At 41.8% G+C, this 22,911-nt stretch overlaps 1 protein-coding gene across 4 annotated transcripts; it reads left to right on the forward strand.

Annotated features, from left to right (window-relative positions):
• Positions 1-1,356: 1,356 nt before the first annotated feature.
• Positions 1,357-22,255, forward strand: wipf1b (WAS/WASL interacting protein family, member 1b). Of its 4 annotated transcripts, XM_047602702.1 has the most exons (10): positions 1,357-1,520; positions 8,782-8,889; positions 16,115-16,217; positions 16,430-16,559; positions 16,736-16,885; positions 16,984-17,701; positions 18,041-18,141; positions 18,254-18,475; positions 19,690-19,803; positions 20,585-22,255. In XM_047602702.1, the coding sequence occupies exons 3-10, from the start codon at positions 16,158-16,160 to the stop codon at positions 20,635-20,637; spliced, it is 1,548 nt and encodes a 515-aa protein (XP_047458658.1). In that variant the 5' UTR covers positions 1,357-1,520; positions 8,782-8,889; positions 16,115-16,157; the 3' UTR covers positions 20,638-22,255. The 4 variants fall into 4 exon arrangements, with proteins under 4 accessions (XP_047458658.1, XP_047458659.1, XP_047458660.1 ...); XM_047602703.1 differs by lacking the exon at positions 8,782-8,889 and having other exon boundaries at positions 1,370-1,520; XM_047602704.1 differs by lacking the exons at positions 1,357-1,520; positions 8,782-8,889 and adding an exon at positions 14,327-14,404.
• The last annotated feature ends 656 nt before the right edge of the window (positions 22,256-22,911 follow it).

Below are 22,911 nucleotides of genomic sequence, written 5' to 3' on the forward strand. Positions count from 1 at the left end.
ATACCTAGAACTACACAGAAATTGCACTATTTTTTTTCTTAAAAATGTCTAATTATTCATTACGGTTTCTCATAGTGCAGCTCATTAAATGTAAACATTTTCATAATGTTCTAAAACAAAGGGAGGGAAACATTTGGAGTTGGACTGGGCTGTATGTGACCCCTGAATTAAAGTGAGCTTGACATCCCTTGTTTATAGTGTACAAACCCCTGTCTACACTCGACCACTAGGTGGCACTCTTGCAGTTCCCATTCAAATCCCGCTACTGTGGCAGAAGAGGGAAAGCTTCTGTCCATCAGATGTGAGGAGGCAATCTGGAAGAACTAACAGCTCTGATATGTCCAGCATGCTTGTCCTCCCACTCACTAAACTGCTAAACGTTACTTTTTGTCTTTTTCAATCAGATATGCAAACTAATGCTGCCAGACATCTTATCTAACCAACCGACATACACACACACACATATATGTGCTTTTGATGTTAAACTTGAAATTCTTACAGTGAACGTGGTGTCATGATACAAATATCTGCCGTCTTAGCAAAAGTTGAAAAATATGGTCCTGTTACCCAATTGTTATATGTATGTTTAAAAAAACATTCACGTAAATATCCATATCTCTATGTATAACTATATATCTGGTGAAAATAACTGTTAAAAACAATAACTCCCTCGACTAATACAGTGTTTTCTCTCCCTCGCTTGTTCCACATCTGGAAACATTGCATCACTGCTAAAAGGCCCGGATAAGAGACTCAGCCGAAACAGCTGCATTAACCAAAGCCAGAAGGGTAGATACAGAAAGTTCGGTAATAAAATATAACACAGCAGCAATCTAACTGATACAAGCTTTTTCCAAGTCAATGTTGGGTCGTTGTATTCTTTATCAAAATGTAGCTTCTTGCTCAGTCAAAATAAAGGGACTCTATAAAAATATATATTTTTTACTTGTTAGCTTAAGGAGATTTTTGTAAACAATAAGTTCATACCAGTTTGTTATGTTTTTTAGATAAAGATACCTGTACTAAATAGCTGAATATACTAGTGTAGATACTTTTTTAACGAGCTACACAAATGTTGGCATTCTGTATGGCTAACGTCTTTTACAAGTTCGTGACATTAGCTACATTAGCTATGGAGAAATGTTTTGCGATTGTTTTTGTTTTTCCAATATTGCATTCACATTGATTCGTTTCATTGTTTGCTGTTTAAAATATCGCTTGTTGTATTATTAATAGACTGGTTTAGCTTGTAAAATGTATGTTGGGAACGCGACGCAACTACCTCTTTCGCCTTAAAATAAAGCACTTCCTCACATATTTTTCCACAGAGGTCTTCGCGCGACCCAGTGCGTATATGGCTCTGGGTGGGGCCGTTGAGCTGGCCCGTCTGTCTGTCTGCCTGCCTGCCAGTCCTCTGCAGACTTCAGGATTGGCTGCACAGCGGTCCTCAACACCAGCCACAGTATACAGGCGGTCGATGAAGGATTATTGTCCGTGCACGGCGTTTCACACTTCCAGCGGTAGGTTAAGAAAACATTATCTTGAGTTCGGTCAAACTTTCGTCTTTGTGTGCGTGTATGGAGAGTAGCTTCACTCAAGCGGAAACCGTGAGACCCGAGCTCGGTTTACAAGCTACGAGAAAGTTGTCATCTTCCAGAAGGCAGCTGGGAGCGATTCCAGCAGTGATGGCGAATGAATTGAGGCAAACAGTTTACTTCACCGTCAAAGGAAACATTTGCACGATTACAATCTCTTACAGGGACCTGGCAGGGGCTTTGGCAGCAGGCCAAGGGTTTTCCTTTTTCCCATCATGAAATATTGGTCCAGTATGAAAAACAAACCCTGTGTTCAAAAAGAGGATGTAACTATTCACATATAACTGAACATAATATGTATTTGAGTTGTGCAGTTACAAGGGGAGCAGCGGAGAACGGCTGCAGTGTTTTCACATATTTCAGTTTTATCTTCAGTTTGGGAGCATGGAGATCTACAGGTGGTGGCTGCATACACATGCATGCACAGAAAAACGCTCTTAAGATGCACAGTAGGAAATGCAATGCATGTACAGTATGAGCGGGTTCACAACCTGTTTGACGGAATGCCATTGTGCAGTATGCAGCCACTCTGCATGCTGTTACTTAAGCCTGAGCTGGTTCTACAAACATTTTGTTTACGGAGTTTGAATAGAGGAATTCAGATGTCTGTTCATCTGTTGGTGTACAGAACGGTGTTTCCTCTTCGTCTCCACTGCGCTGTCACTTTCTCACGTAGCAGGTCACCAGATACGTAAAGCTCTGACTGACATAGTTATATTGATTCATTTTAAATGGATTGACTTTATTGAACAGAAGTTTCAGCTGTGGTGGCTTTTCTCTATGTGGTGCATTCGTCCGATCTTCTACGTGTTTTCAGAACTTCCCCTTTTGTTTCAGCTGGGTATTGTTTTCTTTGCCACTGTAGGAAATTGACAGACTGGTTTTCACACATGCACAGCAGAATTTATTTTTGAGTGGTGCGAAACCAACTTAAATCCTCAAAGGAGGACAGTACAGAGGCACTTTCTGCATACATTGTGTGTGTGGATGTAGATATGGAACTGGGGTTTTTTTTGTCCCACAGCCCCAACTCTATACACCGCATTGTCAGTGGAAACTCAGTTTAGATTCTCAACTAAACCAGCTTTCTCCCAGATTAGTTAGTGGTCTCCCTAAATAACGGAAGCATTTTTTCTTTAACTTAATTCCAGTTTAACAGCACCACACACTACATCCTCCAGAATGATCCTCCAGTTGAATTACGCTGTTTCAGCATAAACTGAATATTACATCTGCTATATAGGGATGCATTTTTTTTCAATAGTGTACCTCATGTTTTGGCAAGGGAGTGCATTTTCAGCTTTAATACCGATTAGTCCTTTCACTGCTGTTGCTGATGAACATCTACAAGCACGATAGAAGAGATATAAAATAAATTGTGCAACACTGGAATTAACCTCAGCGTAACATGATTCTGTAAATGGTCCAGGAAACATCATAGGTATAATACGTGTTTGACCATCCGGCACTAAAGCTAAATTTTGACACAAGTATGAGTACATTGACATTTGTCTAAGTGGTTCCTGCACACACAGAGAGATAATGCTAGCTGTCGCTATGTTTCTGCATCAGTGCATATGCAAAGTTGGTTCTTCTGTTAAAAAAAGATTCGTGCATTCAAGATCAGCAAGGAAGCTGTTTGTCCAAACTAACACGCTGCCGTACAACGGCTCTGTGAGCTTTGTTCCACTCAACATGAGAGAGGCAGGTTTTATTGCTGGTGAGTGCTGGCTCTTAAAAACTCTGTTGAAGTCTAGTATCCTCAACTGGGAAAGGGACTGCATTCATATCGCAACTTTTAAGCTTTGACTTTTTGGTTGAGATATACTCAATGATTGATTGATCACTGATGGAGGTGCTGCTGGTCTCTCCCAGTTAATGTCACTCTGACATTAGGAACCAGGAGGAGCAATGTTTGTGAAGGGTTCTCGGTCATCCGGGTCACAGTACTTCCCAAAAAAAAACAAAAACAAGTTGGAGCGAAGGTCATCTCAAATTGTATGGTTTATTTGGGTTTCGTATTGTATGGTTTATTTAAGATGTTTCTCCACTCATCCAACTAGTTTCTTCTGTTCTAAAAGACTGGTGGACTTTTTGGACTTTTTAGATGGAGCATCTGTGGGTGCTGCCCTCCTGAAACTTGCGTGACTAGATTCAGAAAATGACCATATACTTACCTGAATTTGGAGGAATCTGACCCTGTCCTTGTTTCAGTTTGTTTTTTTGGATACTAGAGGAGCCACTTTCGCAGCTAAAACATACAAAAACTTATTTTTTCTCTGCGGGAGGTTTTAAAACAAACTATTTGACCTCAGCATAGTGACAAAAGAGACAGACAAAGCTGTTAGTGATCAAACTTAGTATTGGATGCATTAATCAGAAATCTATCCACAGACTTGCAGTGTGTTTGTGTGTTTCTTCATTTTGGTCTGCCCTAGTTCCTGCTCTGGCCCAGTCCCAGCAAGAACATCAGCACTGTGCTGAGGCTTTCCAGTCATTCCTTGGCCCGACAGCTTATGTTAGGGTTCCATCAGAAGTGTTTTGGTTATAACAGAGTGGAGAAGAGCCTCGCAAATGTGCTCACGTTGCCTCTGGTGGTGTTGTCATTCACATGCTTTGTCACAGAACTAGTTTTAGCTCATTTTACTTCGGAGTTCTTGGCATTCCTCAGTAGCAAAGTGGGACGGACCCAGTGGTGGCGAGGAAGTGAGGGGCTGGGTGAACTATAGTCTCCCTGCTCTTCCATTTACACAAATCTATGGTGTGTGATCGTGATCTCAGTCTCTCCTACTGTCAGTCCGGACGTGAACAGAACTGCGACGGCGTTCAGCAACAGAGCCGCTCACGTTTGATTACAGCCTGTGGTTAGTTGTAGAAACATAATGCTCTACGTCGCTGCCTTTTTGTGCTCGGCTCATTTCCTGTGCAAAGCATGTGATCCTGGCATCACTCCGTCCATGCAGCGCTGCAACTCATGACCACGTGCCTCTTGTGTTGCTAATGTAACTAGCATCAACAGCCACAGTCATAAATTAAGCAATGAATTATATGGCCAGGAAATGCCCCAGTGGTGAAATTGCTACACTTGGTATTCCTCCTACAATCCAGGCTTTGTAATAGCTCTCTAATGGATGTGTACATTTTGCGCAACTGGATACTGCATGCATCTGTGGGTTTCTGATAAGAGCCGGAATCTGGATTTTACGTCGTTTAATTTTCAGGGGTATCTTTACTTTTCGAAAAACTCTTATCTGTTGCAGACGTTCAGTTAGTTTTCACTCTGCATTTGAATGACAGTTTGTGTCATCTCTGCTCAGCCTTCGGTATATGAGTCATATGTGGTTTGATGTGTGATCACAAAGCATCTTAAGTGACTGAGTAGCCTGCAGGCGAGTGTGCTAATGCTCATATGACTGTGACATACAGGATGGGGGTCTCTTCTCTTCTCTTCTCTTCTCTTCTCTTCTCTTCTCTTCTCTTCTCTTCTCTTCTCTTCTCTTCTCTTCTCTTGTCACCCATTTCTTTCCTTTGTAATTTTTTCCATTGAATCTCATTTGAATCAATATTAGTACCACATTCCGAATTCACCGACACATGACCTGTCTGGAGCTGCTTCTCAGGACAATGTGAGGAGTTGTCCTTTAAAGTCCACAGCAGACAACAGGAGACGGTTTGTGCAGGACGCCACTGACACTCATGAGTTGTGAATTTTACAGACAGTTACCTGGTCTTGTGACACCTAAAGCTCAATCAGACGTTGCACCAACTGTAATCAGAACAAAAATGCTTTTAGCGAACACGTCAGTCAAAGCAGACTGGCTTCGGGTTATTTGGAGGCCATCCAATGGGAAAAGTTAAGCTCCAGATAACCATGTAAACTCTCTATCTGATCGTTTCACTCTGGTTAGAATAAATCCATTCTTTCTTCGCTAAATATCAGTTGTCAAGACCAGTTTCCAAAAAGGACAGCGACACGGAGGTAGCAGAACGAGTTGAGCAGGCAAGCATTTGAAAAAAATGAATGGAGTTCGACTCAATGTGAACATTGGTGTAAAAAACTCAGGTCTGTCTGTGTCATTTTGTTTATTCAATGAAGTCAATGCTGTCAATTCTTGTTCTGTATATAAGGCAGATTTGGTGCTCCACAACAAGCAGAAACAACAGTATTCTGATTGATATTTTGCAGTTATTTTAGGCACCCCCTCAGATCTTATCTTGGGCGTTTCATTAAGCATCCATGTAAACAGTCAAGTCGGAACCTAGAATCCGAAATATTTCTGGCAAAGATATATCGTCCATATAAGCGCGGCCGCTGTCAGCCTACTAGAGAGATGGCAAGTGAAGTGTGTTTCATGTCCGCACCCACCGATTCAGACATTTGCATTTACACATTCACTTCTGTAGTTAATGTCTTGAATGTCGTTCCGGCCTGCAGTGTACGTGTGAAAATGCCTATAAGATCTTGCGAAACGCTGAGGCTCCGCTCAAGGTTGGCGCTTATGTAAACGGGTAACAGAGAGGAAATATTGAAAGCACCGAGACACGGCCTTGCTTTGGAAAAATTCTGATTCTGTGATAATATGTGGCTCTGTAGAATATACAGGGATTGTGCAACATTACAAATGCAGTAAAACATAACACGACAGCCCTTAAAAGGCATCAAGCTCTTTGGTTTGCACAGATTGCATTATGCCATGATTATTTATATTTCCCTCTGCATAGTGTGCAGACGACAGGTTGGTAAATCACAGCATAAAGCCTGCTATAAGTACTTGTGTTCCCGGGGAGGTCTTTGCTGTAGCATAATCAGTTTCCAATGAAAAGACTCCAGACCAACTTACTTAAGATAATTTGTGGGTGTGGACGTTAGTGTGGTTTCAGGGCTATGTTGGTAAAGCAGAGGTTTAACGTTGTAAAGAATTCATATATTTAGATGCCCTTGGAGAGTTGATTTAAAAGATCAATATCTCTCTCGTATTTAGTCAGTTAAATATGAAGCCATCGTAAATTACTGTAGCGTCGCACAAAGACTGAAAACAGGAAAGCTGATAGTCATGCTCTGTAGCAGAATTGGGCAGAATTAGTCTCCCTCACTGACACCTATTGTATCATTTGTTTCTCCCTAAAGCCTGATATCCATGTTCTCCTCTCACTCTGCCAGTACATGTGGAACTGTTCCTTTTGTTAGAGCCTTATTTGTTGCTGTTCAGCTGAATATGATACAAGAGTATTCCTTATCTTGTTATCGGGGTCTGCTACAGTTACAGCCTGAATTGCTGATGGTGCAGTCACAGAGCAGAGCATTATGTCATGGGAAAACCTCTCAGACATCATACAGGATAGCAGAAAAGGAAAAACGGTGGCCAGAAAAAGTGGAAAAAGAAAACGTGAAAGACCTGGTAACTGTTTGACCTTTCTTCCTACCACACTCAAAGCTGTACTGAGTCATCTAAAGCTATGTTTCACCTAACGTCCACATACTGCATGGCATTGTATTCTAATGTAAATGTTTTTTTCATACTTGCACATTTAGACAGGGTCGGAAAAAACAGTTATTGACATTTTTGCGGTGCCCAATGCTGTGTCTGAAAAGGTGAAGAGTTTCAGGAACAGCCCAGATGTTGGTGAAACAAACTCTTGTGTTTTAACCTCTTCATGGGGATGGTTTTTGGAAGATTCTTTCATTTCCAGTCAGTCTGGCTGTATCGGTTTCACAACCAGAAATGACAGTAAAGGCTCTTCACATGTGGAGTTCCTGCTGCCCATTTGGTTTTGGTGAAGGCTATGTGCTGATTTAACAGTGTGAGCGTGCTTTCTTGGTGCATTACTCAACTGCAGCAGCCTCTGTGGGGAACAGTGGCCTTTTTATATGGTTAACTAAAGTACCAGCTCAGACGCGATTTTCCCCTCACTGGAGTCTGGTAAAAAAAAAAACAAAAACAAAAAAAAACAGCTGAGTACACGGGAGAGGTCCAAGGTGTCTCTTTAGAACGCAGCTCTGCCGCTGCTGCAGTTGGCTGGAACGAGGAGGTGCGAGTACTGAAGTGCAGCCGATGGTGGGTTGGCAGACTGCCTCTGACTGTGTTGCGAGGCAGGAAGTGTGACACTGAGAGCTCAGGAAGCGGCTGCTGTGGAGCTATGCTAACCCCCTTTTGTCCAGCAGAAATATGGGCTGGGATCAATTCACTTTCAGCTGTACTTCATTTTCTATGAGCAAAGTAAAACAGTTGGGCTCCAATTTCCTGAGAATATGCAGGATGCAGTGAATTTATAAAGAATTGATAACTCTGTAATCTGTCACCTCGGCTCTCTCCCCATCTCTCCCGTGGCATTTTATATTTTGCCATTGTGGTGAGATCAGTGTGCATGGGTCAAAATGAAAGCCAAACGTTGGTGTTAAATATAGAGTACAGCAAGCAAGTGAATAATCGCCTCTCCGCTTTGATAACTCGTCAGCTTTTCTTTCTCTTCTGCTCTCAGGGCTCACAGAGGAAGTAAAGTGCCCAGCCAATTGTGTGCATTGTGTATCAAACGCAATTTTAGTGCATACGGATTTTTTTCTCTTTCTTTCATTCTCCTTTTTTTAACATTGTAACACGATGAACGAGAGCACTTGTTGCTTGTCTTGCCCAATTTGTCTGCCATCGAATACAAACATGCTCGCTTGAGAAGGAGATCATTATCAGTTTGGTATAAAATGGAGAAGTGTGATACACATTTTTTTTTTAAAAACAATGAAGTTTGCGCCCAGTTTGATTTTTAGGCATTTGTCACTAATCATCAAGTTTGTGTCAACAAAATAACTTTTTCAATGTGAGAAGCTAAATGCTCGATGAAACAATCCAGGATTGAGCAGCTTCAGTGGATAGATGCACTCTCTCAATGTGTCAAATGCCCTCCACAAACGTCACATTTACGTATATTATATCCTATAATCTTGTTGCAGACTTCGCTTTAATCCGCATCCCCTCTGGGAACTCCACCGCCCTTCCCCCCTCGCCCAGGTGGGGGAACTGAAAAAGGAGAAGTAGTGTGTGTGCCGCATATAAGATATGTGTTGAAGTGGGACTTCTCTGAATTTGTGATGTCAGTTTAGAGGAAGAGGAATCAAGAAGTTATACCCAGTACTGAATGTTTTTCAGAGGCGTTCAGATGCAGCTAATCTTCTGCTTTTTTCTGTTTTCAGCTGCATGTTGCTGCTCTTCACTTTTTGCCTTTTTATGAGGAATGAACTAAGGTGCTTCTTCTACTGTCTTCTGAACCTACTGCTGATTCTTCTATGGACACAGATTGAGTAAGTTGACTCTCTATAACTGTCAGATTTATAGATTCATAGCGAAGTGGTGAGCGATAGAAATGGGTAGATCCAAATAGGGTCGTTTTTATTAGTGCTCATCAAATTATTTGTTACACTGCTGATGTATATTGCAATAGGTGTGCCTCTGTCAAGTCCCATTTAAAGCTAAGAGTGTGTCTGTTTGAATTCCACTCCTGGCTTTTGCAATAATACACTGTATATACCACGTCAGCCCTCTGACTAACATCTGTTAGCAAATTTAGCAAATCTGTTAGCAAATCCAGGAATCTTAGCAGAGGAGGAAGAGTGTTGAGTGATGGACCAGCTTTAGTCACATGTTATATACTAGTTCTTATAAGTTAGTAAATATTGCTCAGCCTCTTCAAGTATGTGTAATCCAGACAGTTACGCATAATTTAATAATCTGCAGGAATTTATTCTACATAAAATAATTGGTACCACATTGAGCATTTGTTATCATTTAAGCAGGTTTACTTCAGTAAAAAAGAAACCCATAGATTAGGACTTCAAAGTCAAACCCCTCGGTGAGTTAGTGACTGCGATTGCAGTGTTAGGGTCGCTGGTGACGCTTTTTCAGGCCTTCGCTGCAGCTCTTGCTTTACTTTCAGCTCTTTCATGTCATGGACACTCTCTGACTTTAGTCTGGTCTTCACCAAGTGGGACTGGGCCGGAATCAATTGAATTGTGCCCACTTCTCCATCCTGAATAGCTTTTTGTTTGTGTTAGGGTTGTGACACACCAAGCTGACAATTGGCCGTTCTCTGGTGTCAGGCCACCGATGAGTTTCTGTGACCCTAGGCTTTCCGGTGTCGTCGTGCACCGTTGGTACAAGTCCAACCCGTGCCGATTTAGCATGTTGTGTATGTGCTAGTCCTTTTCTTTTCATCTAATCTGAATTTTCAAACGTACAAACATGATCATCTAGGATTAATAAAATACAGTCAAACCAGTCAACATGTTTCTGGCCAACTCTGTCCAGCAGTTATTAGTGCTTACTAGCAGCCGACTCCTCCTTTTGGAGGCATAACAGGTGTCCCTTGTGCCCCCAAAACAGTGATGACTCGTCAGAGAATGGACATGGGCCTTCTGAGGGTGTCCTGTGGTGTCTGACAATAGAATGTTATTATTGGGGGTTATTATTGGGTTGAGGGCAGGGGCCTTTGTGGATCAAGCTTGTTTTAATGCATCCCCCAGATAATTCATCAGTTTGTGGTGTGAAAATGTGATCTGGTCTAGGTGGGTGGTACATGTCTAAGTGACAGCCACATGAATGTCCCAGCAGAACACTGAATTGTCAGTAGATGGTTAATATTACCTTTCCTGGCATCGGTCAAAATGTCTATCAAGTGGTTCGCCACTTAGTTATCTTGTGTGCATCTTTTTTTTTTTTTCTTTTTTCACTGTAGCCACTTTGTAAATCGACTGTGCACTGGTAGGTGTTTTTGTTGTCCACTTGCTTGGTCAACACTTCAAACATCACGTAGTATGCTTTATTTTTATTTCAAATTGAACAAGCTGAATCAGCCTTTCACATCACATTTTCCCACTGTAGGACCAAAGGTTCTTTGTAGGAAGTGGTTTATGCCTTTGAGGAAAACCTGAGATCGTGATATTTGACATGCCAAGACTTTAGATTTGATGACTTAAAAAGATTCTCCTAACTCTGCTAAAATTTTGCCACAGCCCACATTAAATGTATCTTCTGTTTAGCCGTGTATATCAAGAGAATAAATGAAGACACACGGTTATTACCAAAGACCTCGGAGATAAATACATTAGGACCTTTCATTGGTTTGAGTCATCTGTGAATGTTTCAATTGTGAAATCTATTCTTATTCAATTCTTTGTTTAAAGAATGTTCAGGAGGTAAAATTACCCCGCTGAGTTGAGGACTAAAATAAGAGCAATAGAACCATGCGCTGCCAGATACAGCTGGTCTGTGAAGGTATGTATATGTGTGTATATGTGTGTGAGCAAGTGCATGTGAACTCACCACAGGATGTTATCTTAGCCACTCAGCACTGTTTCTGCACAACCTCAGACACATTTATTACAACCATTCAAAAAGACCCTTTCCCCGAGCTCCAAGATTTGGATCTTTTTCTGATTGACTGCAGTGCACATTTAGTTTTATCCCCAGTGGCGACAGGGATATAGCAAATATTGGATTACACTAGGTGTGTTTGATTTTCCTGATGTTTTCTGGTGACATAACGTTTGCTACCAGGTTTTCTAGGAACTTGGGTGGAGTTGAGTAAAATGTCGTGGGAGATATTGCCATAATAATATACCAAAACTATATGTTCCTATACGTTTTTTTTAGTAATCCAAATATCATACTTATCTAAGATAATTTGCTCTACTTTAACTTTTTGATGTAAATTTGATGGCTTCACTACTCATCAGGCCACCAAATTGCATTACTTCAGTCTATGAGATGCTTCAAGTCAGTAATCAAGTAGTGTATCCGTGTGTGATGTTAAGGAAACGTTTTATATACTCAAGTGAAAAATGTCTCCTGTGTTGTGATTTTAAATCATGTGTGCACACGAAGCAACTCTAACGAGGTGGCGCAGCACAGGAGGTCCAGCGGCAGGATGAAGAATCCGTTTTATGGCCACGTGTAAGCTGAAACATATGTGAACCACACTCGGCGTGTTTTGTCTTGACGGTGTCTCTTCAAAGGGTTTGTGTCCTCTTAATCCCTCATGTCTGCTGCCCCGCTCCTCTCTCTCTCCGTCTGTCAAAGGAGCCATTGTGCCTAATATTAGGCTGCGTGTGTGAGTAAGCGATAGAGGGAGAAGTAGCGCTTCGTATTTTAAATTTCAACACACAGGGCTGTTTCCTACAGCGGAAGTTCATGTCTCTCTGCGTTTAGTCTGCGCTGCTTCGGCGTCATCTGTAACTGACACACAGCTAACGTTTTGTTCCAGTTCACTTTTTAAATTTAGAAATATTTCTGAAGTGCCTCGTGGCCAGAGTGCTAACGAGTAAACTGAAACGAGGGAGGAGTTTTCCATCGCGCTTTCTTTCAACATGTGAGGGACTTGGTGTAAATCATCTGCTGGTCCTACATCTGCTCTTGTGTTAGTGTCATGTCATCACACAGGAAATTAGGTGACTTGTTAGTCACTGCATCCTGAGCAGCGCCGTGAAAGCGTCTCGGCCATGTTTGAACTAACAGATGTAACACTTGACGGCCTTCGGCCTCAGCTCTGCCCCGATAACCAGTCAACAGTTTAGTATAGCTACACGGCTACACACAGAGGAGAAGGCCAAAGAGAAACGTGTTTCTTAGCTAGTTTGAAATATACATCTGTCAGTTTGGCTCCAAATATTAGTAATCCGCAGCCAGCTTCTCTATTTCCTGTTCAGATAAAGTTTGTCTTTTTCAGCCAAAACTTTACTCTAATCAAGATTGTTTAATTTGATTTAACTGCCTAAATATGACTAACGGTTTTCTATATGTCTCACTGTTTTTCCAAACTTTCTTTCTCCTCCTAATCTTTATTAGTAGCAAGGCATGTCTTGATTGAACAGATAATGCACCGTGCATTATCTGACAGACCTGGGTGTATATGCAAGACATCTTATTTGTGTATGTGGCAATGCTTCTCTGTTATAACAAGGGATGGAAATGGATCATATTTTATTAATAGCAATGTCAGTATTGATCATTTTTATTGGTCTGATCCTTCATGAAGTCCCTCACTGATCCTTGTGTGTGTAGTTCGGAGCCGGTGTGTGAGGAGAGCCGGTTGTAGCCGGACGCTAAGCTGTAGCAGTGGTCTGTCCGTCCACACCCAGCATTAACTGGTGAGATCTGGTTGCTCAGACCACGGTTGGAGGTGGTCTGTTCCCTGTACGTCCACATTCATAGAATAAACACACAGTGCATGCTGGGTCCCAACGATAATTATGTCAATTGTTTTTCACTTTCTACAGAATCACTCAAAGGTATCTCTCTCATCATCTAAAATTGACACAATACGGGAATATTCGTACAGAATTAGTTTTGTTTCGTTGGACCAAGAAAATATCTGTTAGCGTACCAGCTCTCCTGCTAAAGTAAACAATGTTGTCAGTATTTTAGATGTTAACTGGTGTAATCAAAATATAAAATTAAAATGGTTAATTTCCCATATTTGCAACATCATTACGAACATTACAAGAGGGATGATATGTTTATAAGAGTGGTTATTCAAGTTCAATAAGGAGCATGCTGCTAGTTGGCACTTGTGTCAGGTCTAGAACCGGTTCTTCATTTCCGTCCAGGCTCCTTGCTTTTGGTGCACGAGCTTGACGCTTAAAACGTGCAGCTGTCAGGAAAAAATGCCAACACTGATTGAACAGGAAGTAATAAGGCGTACAAACCTGATATGTTTGGTATTTTTGAAACTGGTTCTTGATTCCCGTCCCAAGCTGTATTTCCAGGTCGGTATGAGTAACCGTATAAGTTCCACACGCTGAAAGTCTAGCCTCGAGTGTTAACAGTCTTATCATTGAAAAGACAGAGCGCATTGAAATATTGAATGCAGCTGCACTGGCTGCTCCAGCTTTTCTACACCGATTTAAAAAGAACTACACAATGTCATGGATAAGGTTTCTGTATGTTCCACTTTCCTCATAACACAGTTGGTCATCATGCTGACCCTGCATGATCTCTGCAATAGTAATGTTTTCTACTTTACTGCTGCAGACATCAGCCTCTGTGGGGAGGATGGCAGGTGTATGCTTGGCTCTCTCTTTTCTTCCATCATTGTTTATGCTCGGAAAGGATTGATGGCTATATTAAAGATAAACGTGAACAGTTCATCTGTCATGCTATCCACAGATGGTCATATTGTGTTAGGGTAGTGCTAGTAGGTTGATATGTGCAATAAACACATATGTTTGTCTGTGTGGACCTCAGTTGATACTAAAGTAGGCTGGTAGGTTTGGGTTTATGGGCATATTTCAGCCACTATGTAACCTGAGTTGATATTGGTGTCATGCAAGAAGTGAAGCTACTGGGTTCGTGTTGGTTTGCTGGTGGTGATCACACATTCAACTTTTCTCTGCTCATTTTTTTTCGTTTGGTTTCATAAAGCAGGAACTTCAAAACTTGCCAGCAGCGAAGACAGCTCGTTGCAAGCAGGGCATACAGTTTGAGTGACAAGTTGGTGAAACGGTTGAGCCAAGAGGAAGAAAGAGGGGCGATAAACAAAGGCGATGTTGTGGGGATGCACACTTGAGAGAGAAAAGGAAGGAGGAGGAGGAGGAGGAGCATATTAAAATGATGCGTAGCTTTAGTGTAAAGGTATCATCCTGACAACCGGATGGCTGCGGTGCTGGAGGCGCGTGGTGACTTCCTGTTTGTCAGCAGCATGCAGGAAGTAAGAGGCCTCCTGAGGATGGTCTGAGTTTGTCTGAGTATAAATGAAGTGAGAGGCCGAGCTGTGTGAGTATTTTGCCACCTGAAAAAGGCTGATTTGTGTTTAAATCCGAATATGTGAGTGAGAATCTTGAATATTCACTTAACCTTTACCTCCTGTGATCTGGCTTGTCTAACTTTCTTTGTAGTTTGCGGCAGTTTTCCACGCTCTACCTCTATGATCTTAGTGCAGGTAGTGTCTTTGTAAGCTCTGCTAAAACAGGTGAAATGATTCCTATGGAAGTGATATCACAGGCATGCATTTGTAGCTACTGTCCTTTCCAAGATGAGGATTGGAGTCTGTTACCAGACTATACCGTTTATATGGGGATCTGTTATATATATAGTGTTGTATCAGGTTCTTGTCATCATTTTTAATATTACATTTTATTTAATTTTATTTAAATTCCACGATTCAAAAATGAATATCCTAAAGTGGATCTCTAGACAGAATCAGTCAGGCCTGAAAGCTGCAGCTGCGTTGCTTCTTTCACGCTTGCTGCACCTCTGGGCAAACAAGAGTGAGTGTGCCTGCAGTGTTTAATGGATGTGCGCTGACGCTGCATTCAGCTTGTTTGCAGTAGATTCCCGGAATGGTTTATAAAATGTGCAATTAAAAGGCAAACCTCGAGTGAGGTTATGCTTGTCTTGTCAGTGTCGCAATAATGCTCATGGATGGGTGGTATTTATTGCAAATGCGATAAATCTACGTTGTCACAGTCACAGGATGGATCTTTTGAGATTCGTCTCTCGTCTAAATGATTCCTTTAGTAGTTAAGAGGCCACTTGAATGAGGTCTGAAGCATGTTCAAGAAAGGTAATAAGTATATATATATATAGATATATATATATAGATATATATATATAGATATATAGTATCCAGACCTGGGTAACTGACAATCTTCGTAGACAACATTTAGAATGGTCATGCTGTAATACCATCATTGCTGCACTGACTGCATATTACACCATTCACTTTGTGACAGTGGCAGCACGTTTTGAGGTTCCGTTTTCGGGAACTTAATTTAAGTTCCTGAAACATTTCTGTATTTTTGGGGGATTTAAACGTTTCCTTCACACACCGCTAAAGTCTACAGTTTACTTTCACCTCTTGCATGAATTAACCATCTTGCAAACCAGAATCAAAGTATTTGGGAGGATTTACAGTTTGTTGCTTTAAATCCTTGAAAGCATTCAGCAAAGAAAATTATATAATTTAAAAAAATTTGGTTAAGTTTTCCAGTTCACACCCAATTTTGTGAAGCAAATTAAAATGTCCTCAACCGAAACCTGGGTGGAGTTGAACTGAGGTGAACAAGCCGCAGTAGATGGCTGTGATCGATTGACAGTTGAGCAAATAACCCCCCGAAATCAATCTGTGTTTCTGCAAACGGATTCTCAAATTTGTCACCAACATTAATTGAAGGAAATGAAAGTACTGTGACTACAGGTGCTTGTGTACAAAACCCGGAGACAAATTTTCAGGACAAAAGTTCAGTGCAGTCATATGGTTATAACCCACACAGATTCTAGCATCTACCTGTCATCACATGAGCTACAGCTGATGGCACATGTACATTGTCTTTTGTTAATTGAACTTATATGTTAAACTTAATTAATTATCTAACTATTATTTGAGTGCTAAACAGTGTGAGGACCCCTGCTTGTTTTTGATGTACAAATATTTTACCTGTGAACTGTTGTGAACTTGCTGTTGACAGAAACAAGTAAAAGTTAAGAATTATAAATCGAAATAGTGATTAAACATTTGTGTGATATCTTCTTCAGGGTGCAGCGTCCAGTGCAGATAGAATAAAACGGAGAGCGGAAGATGCCAGCCCCACCTCCCCCACCACCGCCCGGGCCTCCCCCTCCTCCTACCTTCGCTGTTGTGAGTTGTTCTGCCTGTCTCTCTCCATCAGGTGACATCTGCTGCTCTGTCCTCTTGACCCTGCTCAGCAGAGACATCCTGTGGATGAATTGTGTCATAGCACATCTTCTCCTGTAAACGTCCATGTCATCCCGAGTCTTATCTACATGCCCTCGTCTCCATGTTATGGTTATGTATATATCTGTAACTGTATGTGTGTGTTCTTGTTTCAGGCTAACACAGAAAAGCCATCTCTAAACCGTTCAGAGCAGCAAGGACGGTGTGCTCTTTTGTCCGATATTAGTAAAGGCGCGAGACTAAAGAAAACTGTTACAAATGACCGCAGTGGACCCATATTGGACAGTAAGTCAATCCCATGTCATTTATATTTATTTCTCTTATTAATGCAATAATGTCTATTATTAATTATTAACAATATGGAGAATAAACAAAATAAGCAGAACAAACCCAGACATCAGACAACACTGAGATCCGCGCAGAAACTAATGCCGTATTTTATTTATTGTATTTTTTTTCAGAACCCAAAGGAGGAGGAGGTGGAGGAGGAGGGGGAGGAGGAGGAGGAGGAGGTGGTGGAGGTGGAGGTGGTGGATCTGCAGGAGGTTTAGGAGGCCTGTTTGCAGGGGGGATGCCAAAGCTGAGGTCTGCAGGAAACAGAGACTCATCTGGTAAAATTAAAAAACATAATAACGTTAATTATTATGAACAACAGCGCTAGAAAAGTTAAACCTTTTAGGACCTTAATTTCTACCATTTTCTCCCCCAGACTCGGGACCGAGCCGAGGCCCCATGCTCCCCCCAGGAGGCCGTCCTGGTGGCCACAGCCCTTTCGGTGGTGGCGGCAGCTCTCCTGGTCCACCCAAACTCCCAGGAGCCCCTGGTGGTGCCCGTAACAATGTCCCTGATATTCCCAAAGGTCGCCCAAATTTTTCACCCAGACAAGACTCCTCACCAGGGGGCCCTCCTCCTGTGCCCAACACCCCTAGACCTTCGCCGGGCTTCCCGTCTCGCGGGGGCCCATCTCCGCCATCACTCCCCGGAGGACCCAGACCCAGCCATGCCTCCGTACCTCCACCACCTAGTGTTTCATCAGGGAGGCACGGAGGTTTCCCTCCCCCACCAGGAGGCTCCCCATCAGGGCCTCGGCCAGGCTTCTCCGCGCCTCCTCCTCCACCCCCAAATAACAGCAGACCTCCCTTACCACCAGCTCCAGGAGGAAGGCCCCCGCTTCCCGACGACCGACCGCCACCACCCCCAGCGCCCGGAGGTGGTCATCGGCCATCTATGCCCCGCGACATGCCCCCACCTCCCCCCGCTCTCACCTCCAAACCTCCTCCCTCCTCATCCTCTCGTCCCTCAGCTGGTGGCGGTGCACCGCCTCTCCCACCTGGACGACCAGGCCCTCCTCCTGTACCACCCAGCCCGACCGGGGGGGACGACCACAACACACCTCGTCTACCCCAGAGGAACAGCTCGCTCAACAGGTACTGATATGCTTTCACAGATGAGTTCATGTGAGTCCGCTGTGTTCACAGTATTTCCTATCAGCCATCGGACACCGACAGAATGTTGCTGACATGTTATCTACTGTGGTGGCAATGTCAACATTTGCATGGATTCTAATCTAATAGATGTTCTATGATGCTACAGTTCATGCATCATGCAAACTTCTTCATGTAGCTTCCTTCTAAAAAAATAAATAAATGTAAAAAAAATAATAATAATGTTGTCTGAATTCACCTTAACCCTTGCCATCCTGTATATTCTGCATATGCCTTTCTAAAAATACAACTACTATAAAACTGATTGATTCTCTTTGCCAGTCACGCTCCGACACCACAACACGCCAGGGGAGGACCTCTCCCCCCGCCACCAAATGAAAGGCCGCCGGCTCTTGGAAGGAACCAGTCGTCAGTACGCTCAGGTGAATGGCTTTGTTGAGGATGAACAATATATACAGTATATTGGCAAATCAGGACATTTCAATAAGCGCCTCTTTTTTCATCAGCTAACAGTAGTTATTTCTGTGTCCAAAGGCCCCCTTCCTCCCCCGCCTCCTTCAGGTCGCAACGTGGGCGGGGGTAGTGTGAGGTCTTCGCCAGCTCCCGCTCCCGTTGGTCGGCCAGGCCCAGAACCTCCTCGTGGAGGACCTGGTGGTAGGCCTCCCTTACCTCCAGACCGGCCGGGGACTGGTGGAGGCTTTCCTCCTCCACCACCCATGGGCAACGGTTTCCAAAACAACCACAACCAGATACAAGGTAAGTAAATCTCTGAAAAGTCCCAACCAGGGTTGATTATTTAAGCAATATTACCCGAGAGGGTGTGCTTTAATGTTATTTGAGCACGACGGTGATGCGGTCCACAAGCATCACCGAAGCACACCCTCGAGGGTAATATTGCAATTATACAACAATTACCAACAAAATAAAGCGTATAATTAAATATATATTCATGTTGATGGACATTTTGCTTGCAAAATTTAAATTTTTTTGCAAGTTTGCTTCCCGTTTCCATGGAAATAAATGTGGTCTAACTAATAACTGGAACACAATCAGTCGAGTCAGTAGGCTCCTATGTGTAATGTAACCTAGTTCACCTCTACAGCAAATAATCCGAACCTTACTAATGACCTAGCAACAGAAATGATTCCCACACAAGTCCCAGATGAGTGAACTCTGAGCTGACGTTCATGTTTCAATGCGGTCTCTGACATCACCGAACTAATTCAATAATGCATAAATAAGCAAAAATGCAAATCCATTTTGTAGCGTATTTTTCAGTCATTTCCTGCCCCAGTTCTGACAGTTACAGTGTTGCCATGGAGATGGATACAATGTTGACACAGACTTGACGGAGCAGTATTTTTAGTGATGAGTCAGCCGTGCTGTAATGCTGATTTGAGGGCGTTCTAAATGTCTTATTGACCAGTCAGATTGCTTGGTCGGAACTACTTGTTGTATAATGATGATTATTGAGCTTAGTGGCGATAATATGGATAACACTGTTAAAAAAGACTTAGGTACACAGTCTATTTAAGCAATAATAACAATAAATTTGGTATAGAAATCTGTGTGTACTGGTGCTAACTTTGCAGGCAAATGATACCACCTCTACCTATTATTGAGAACTGCCCATCTCTTTCAGTCTGTATGCTACTAAAGAAACCTGCTGCCCCCATTGTTGTTTTTAGCACATGAGCTCTGCTCTGTGCAGCTATGACAGAGGAACCCACTGACCTCCATTTGTGTTGTTTTTGTCCTCTCGACCAAGGAAGTAAGTTTGGTTTGGAAGGCAGTAGAGGCAAGAAGTGACAGGGGGCCCTCTTTCATAAAACGTTTTTTGAATTCGTTGAATTTCCAACAGTTTTGCACAAATCCTAAACTGCATGCGTCTCCATTCATATTGTATCCCCTTCCCTCAAGTTCAGTCAGCCTGATTGAGCCACTAAATATTAATTTCTTTCCTTCAACAGATGAATGGGAATATAGGTTCAATTTTCACCCAGTGTCAGACCTTCCTCCGCCTGAACCCTACGTGCCCTCCCAGAAAACCTACCCCAGCAAGATCGCTAAGTCTGACGGCAAAGGTTAGTCATTCATGTAACCACGCACATAACTTACATGTCAAGTTTATAGAAAATAGGAACTATAAAAATACACCAGAGCTCAGATTGACAGTGAATAAACGAACCATAAAAGCACATGAACACGGAAGCTTCAGATCGGTGGCTGATTAGGTAAAGTACTCTCAAAAAAGCCTCATCAGTGAAAGTCTATTTAAATTGATCTTGTAAATATCAGTGTAGGGGGAGGAAGAGAACTCCCTGGTATAGATTCTATCTGGCAAGATTTTATTTAGTTTTTGGTTTACCTTAAAGACCAATCACCTCTTGTTGAAGCCACTGTTTTCCCAGTCATTAATCCAGGTGGCATTTACAAGCTGAATCAGGGCTCTTATAAACCCTAGAACTTAATTAAATGCCCCAGTATTTCAGTGGCTTTTCATCTTTTGAATATATAGATAAATAGTTTAAGCTACTTGTTTTCTGCCTGCTAGTGAACAGACAACATAGACTCTAATTTCTTTCACTATTTTGCTCCAAAATATGCTGTGATGGTCACTGTCTGTCACTGGCCACTTGGGACTGCTTAAATATATTTGAATGATTTGATCTCAGCTTTTTAATTGAATTATTTCTATTTCAAATCTTGTAATAGAGGAACTCTGTTTATGTAATCACGCTGCGGTGGTGGATTTGAGGTGGAGTTTAAAATGAATTACAAAACAGTGCCACCTGGTGGAAGCAAAAATAGATGCTCTTCAGAACTAATGGAAATACTAACTCCCGCATCTTTTTGTCTTTCTAGGTCCTGGTAAAAAAGAGAGAGGAGCTCCTCCTCTTCCTCCTATACCCAGGTGAAGAAGAGGTACCAGCCATCACAACACTTGGAACTACCCCCTCCTTTTCCCCCTCTGTCTCTCTCTCTTTCACGCTCATTGTGCTTTGACCTGCAGCATGTTTTTTGTTTTTTTATGTAAGAACTGCAACATGTAAAGTGGAAGTACGGTTGACCAAGTAAATGGACAGATTCACAATGTTTTGTTTAAAACATGTGCAGTAGAATGGAAATGCTTAAAGACCAAAGCCTGTTCATACACCGGTACACTGTGTTCAGGAAAAAACAAAGTTTCAGGTTTACTTCCATGCTGTTGCTGGAAGATGTGTTTGGGTGGCCTTTGTGGATTTTTGACTCTGATCATTTCTGTTTTATGAACTTTGATGCACATTGTCTTTAATCCACTATTTTTCACTATTTTCCCATTATTGTTTGTGGGGGAAAATGCTTGCAAGATACCACATTTATTCAACCAAAATAAAAACAAAAAAAAAATATGTATATAAATCTTTACTTGATAAATATAGCCGGGAACACATGTGACTTCCTCAGATTGTTTACACAGGCAAGATTAAGTTAAACAAATTCATCATTTTGAGTAATATTGTAGTTCCAGGGTTTTTATGGAGGAACAGTGCAGGGCTGAATATACACATGTTTTTCAGGTGTTGAGAAGCTGTGAGGTTGTTGTTGTTTTAGTTTTGTTTTTAAGCCAGTGTCTCCCTTGTGCCTTTTGTATTCACATTTGTACTAAAGGCTGTTTAAGAGCTAAGGGAAATTCGCCATGGATGCCTTGTGTGCCTTAAATTATGTTTTTATGCTCCCCGATTGTTCAGCTGGATTGAACCTCATGACGTCTCAGAACATTTAGAATAACAATACAGAAATGTGTCTTAATTACAGCATCAACACGTAAACAGACAAAAGAATCTAACGGCCTCAAATTTCCATTAAAAACATCAGGGGAAAAGTTTGTGTTTAATTTGCCAAAGCCACATGTGCCTTTACGACATGGACCTGTGTGTTTCTGTTGGAACCACTGAACGGTACTTTTTATTTGACTGTTACATGGGATGCGAGCGTGCATTTATTGATTATGATTGTTTCAAAGGATGTTTTTTGGGTTTACGGCAGCATTGGTGTACAATTGAACAGATTATGTTGCTGTTTTGTTAAAGCACCCTTGATTTGCCATGAGGGGGCTGTGTATGTATCTGTATGATCTAATCAAGCGGTAATGAAGGACGGTATTATTTTAAGTTATGTTTCAGAACTGTGCAGTATTATGTTTTTGCTTCACACAGCACTGCTTTGAATGGTATGTTTACGTGGTGCATTATTGTCATGTATTAGTGTCCAAGAATGACATTTAAAAAAAAAGAAAAAAAAAAAGACAATCATGCAGAAGTAAACCCATCTACCTATGCCAGAAGATGAAATGCTTTACGTGCTCTACTTAATGGGGTGCTTTTATCGGATCATACATTGTCATGTAATCTGATACTGTCCGACACCGACAAGGACAGTGAATTTTCTTGTCGGCATCCACGTGAAGTGACTTGTTTTGTATCATCAGATATATGCATCATTTACATATTTGTGCAATAAAATTGAGCAATAAATATACATGCATGGTTGTGAGTACTGGTAACAACCCTTATTATTCTGTTGTTGTTCTGATGTCTGTGGATATACCATGACCTGGATGACTGAGAATCTTCAAACAACATTCAGACCTAAAGAAGCCCCTGAGGATGAGAAGTCAAACGTCTTTGAGAAAAATCAAAACAAGCCCAGTTGCCTTTGTTGTAGCTTTGTGGGTCTTTTGGCTATGTGAGTTTGCAACACACTCAGTAATAATTGCAGGGTTCTCTCTGTGAGTTAAGGAGCAGCTGTGGTTAAGGCATTGAAATCGAATGGGGTTTCCCTGTGCAGGTTTAAATCCTGCTTTAGAATAAATGAAACTTAGAGTACATTAAATTCAAGTACAGTTGCTAGAAATTCAAGAAATCACTCAATATTATCTGCACATCTGCAGGAAACATGTTCAAATATTACTAAACTCCCTCACCTTTTATTGAGACACTGCTGCTCCGCCGTTTTAAAATTATAATATATTATTAGAAAATCAATGTAGCCGATTAGTAACATTAACACTTTCCTTGGTTTTGAAGAAATTAAGAGGTCAATGGATATAATCATATGACGCTGAATCACGCAGCAACTTATTTTCATCCAATCACAATGTGCATGATAAGCGTATCTCGGCGGTGATTGGCTGGATCGTCCGTCAGTCA

Source organism: Mugil cephalus, chromosome 13 (genome assembly GCF_022458985.1).
Source record: "Mugil cephalus isolate CIBA_MC_2020 chromosome 13, CIBA_Mcephalus_1.1, whole genome shotgun sequence".
Taxonomy (NCBI): Eukaryota; Metazoa; Chordata; class Actinopteri; order Mugiliformes; family Mugilidae; genus Mugil; species Mugil cephalus.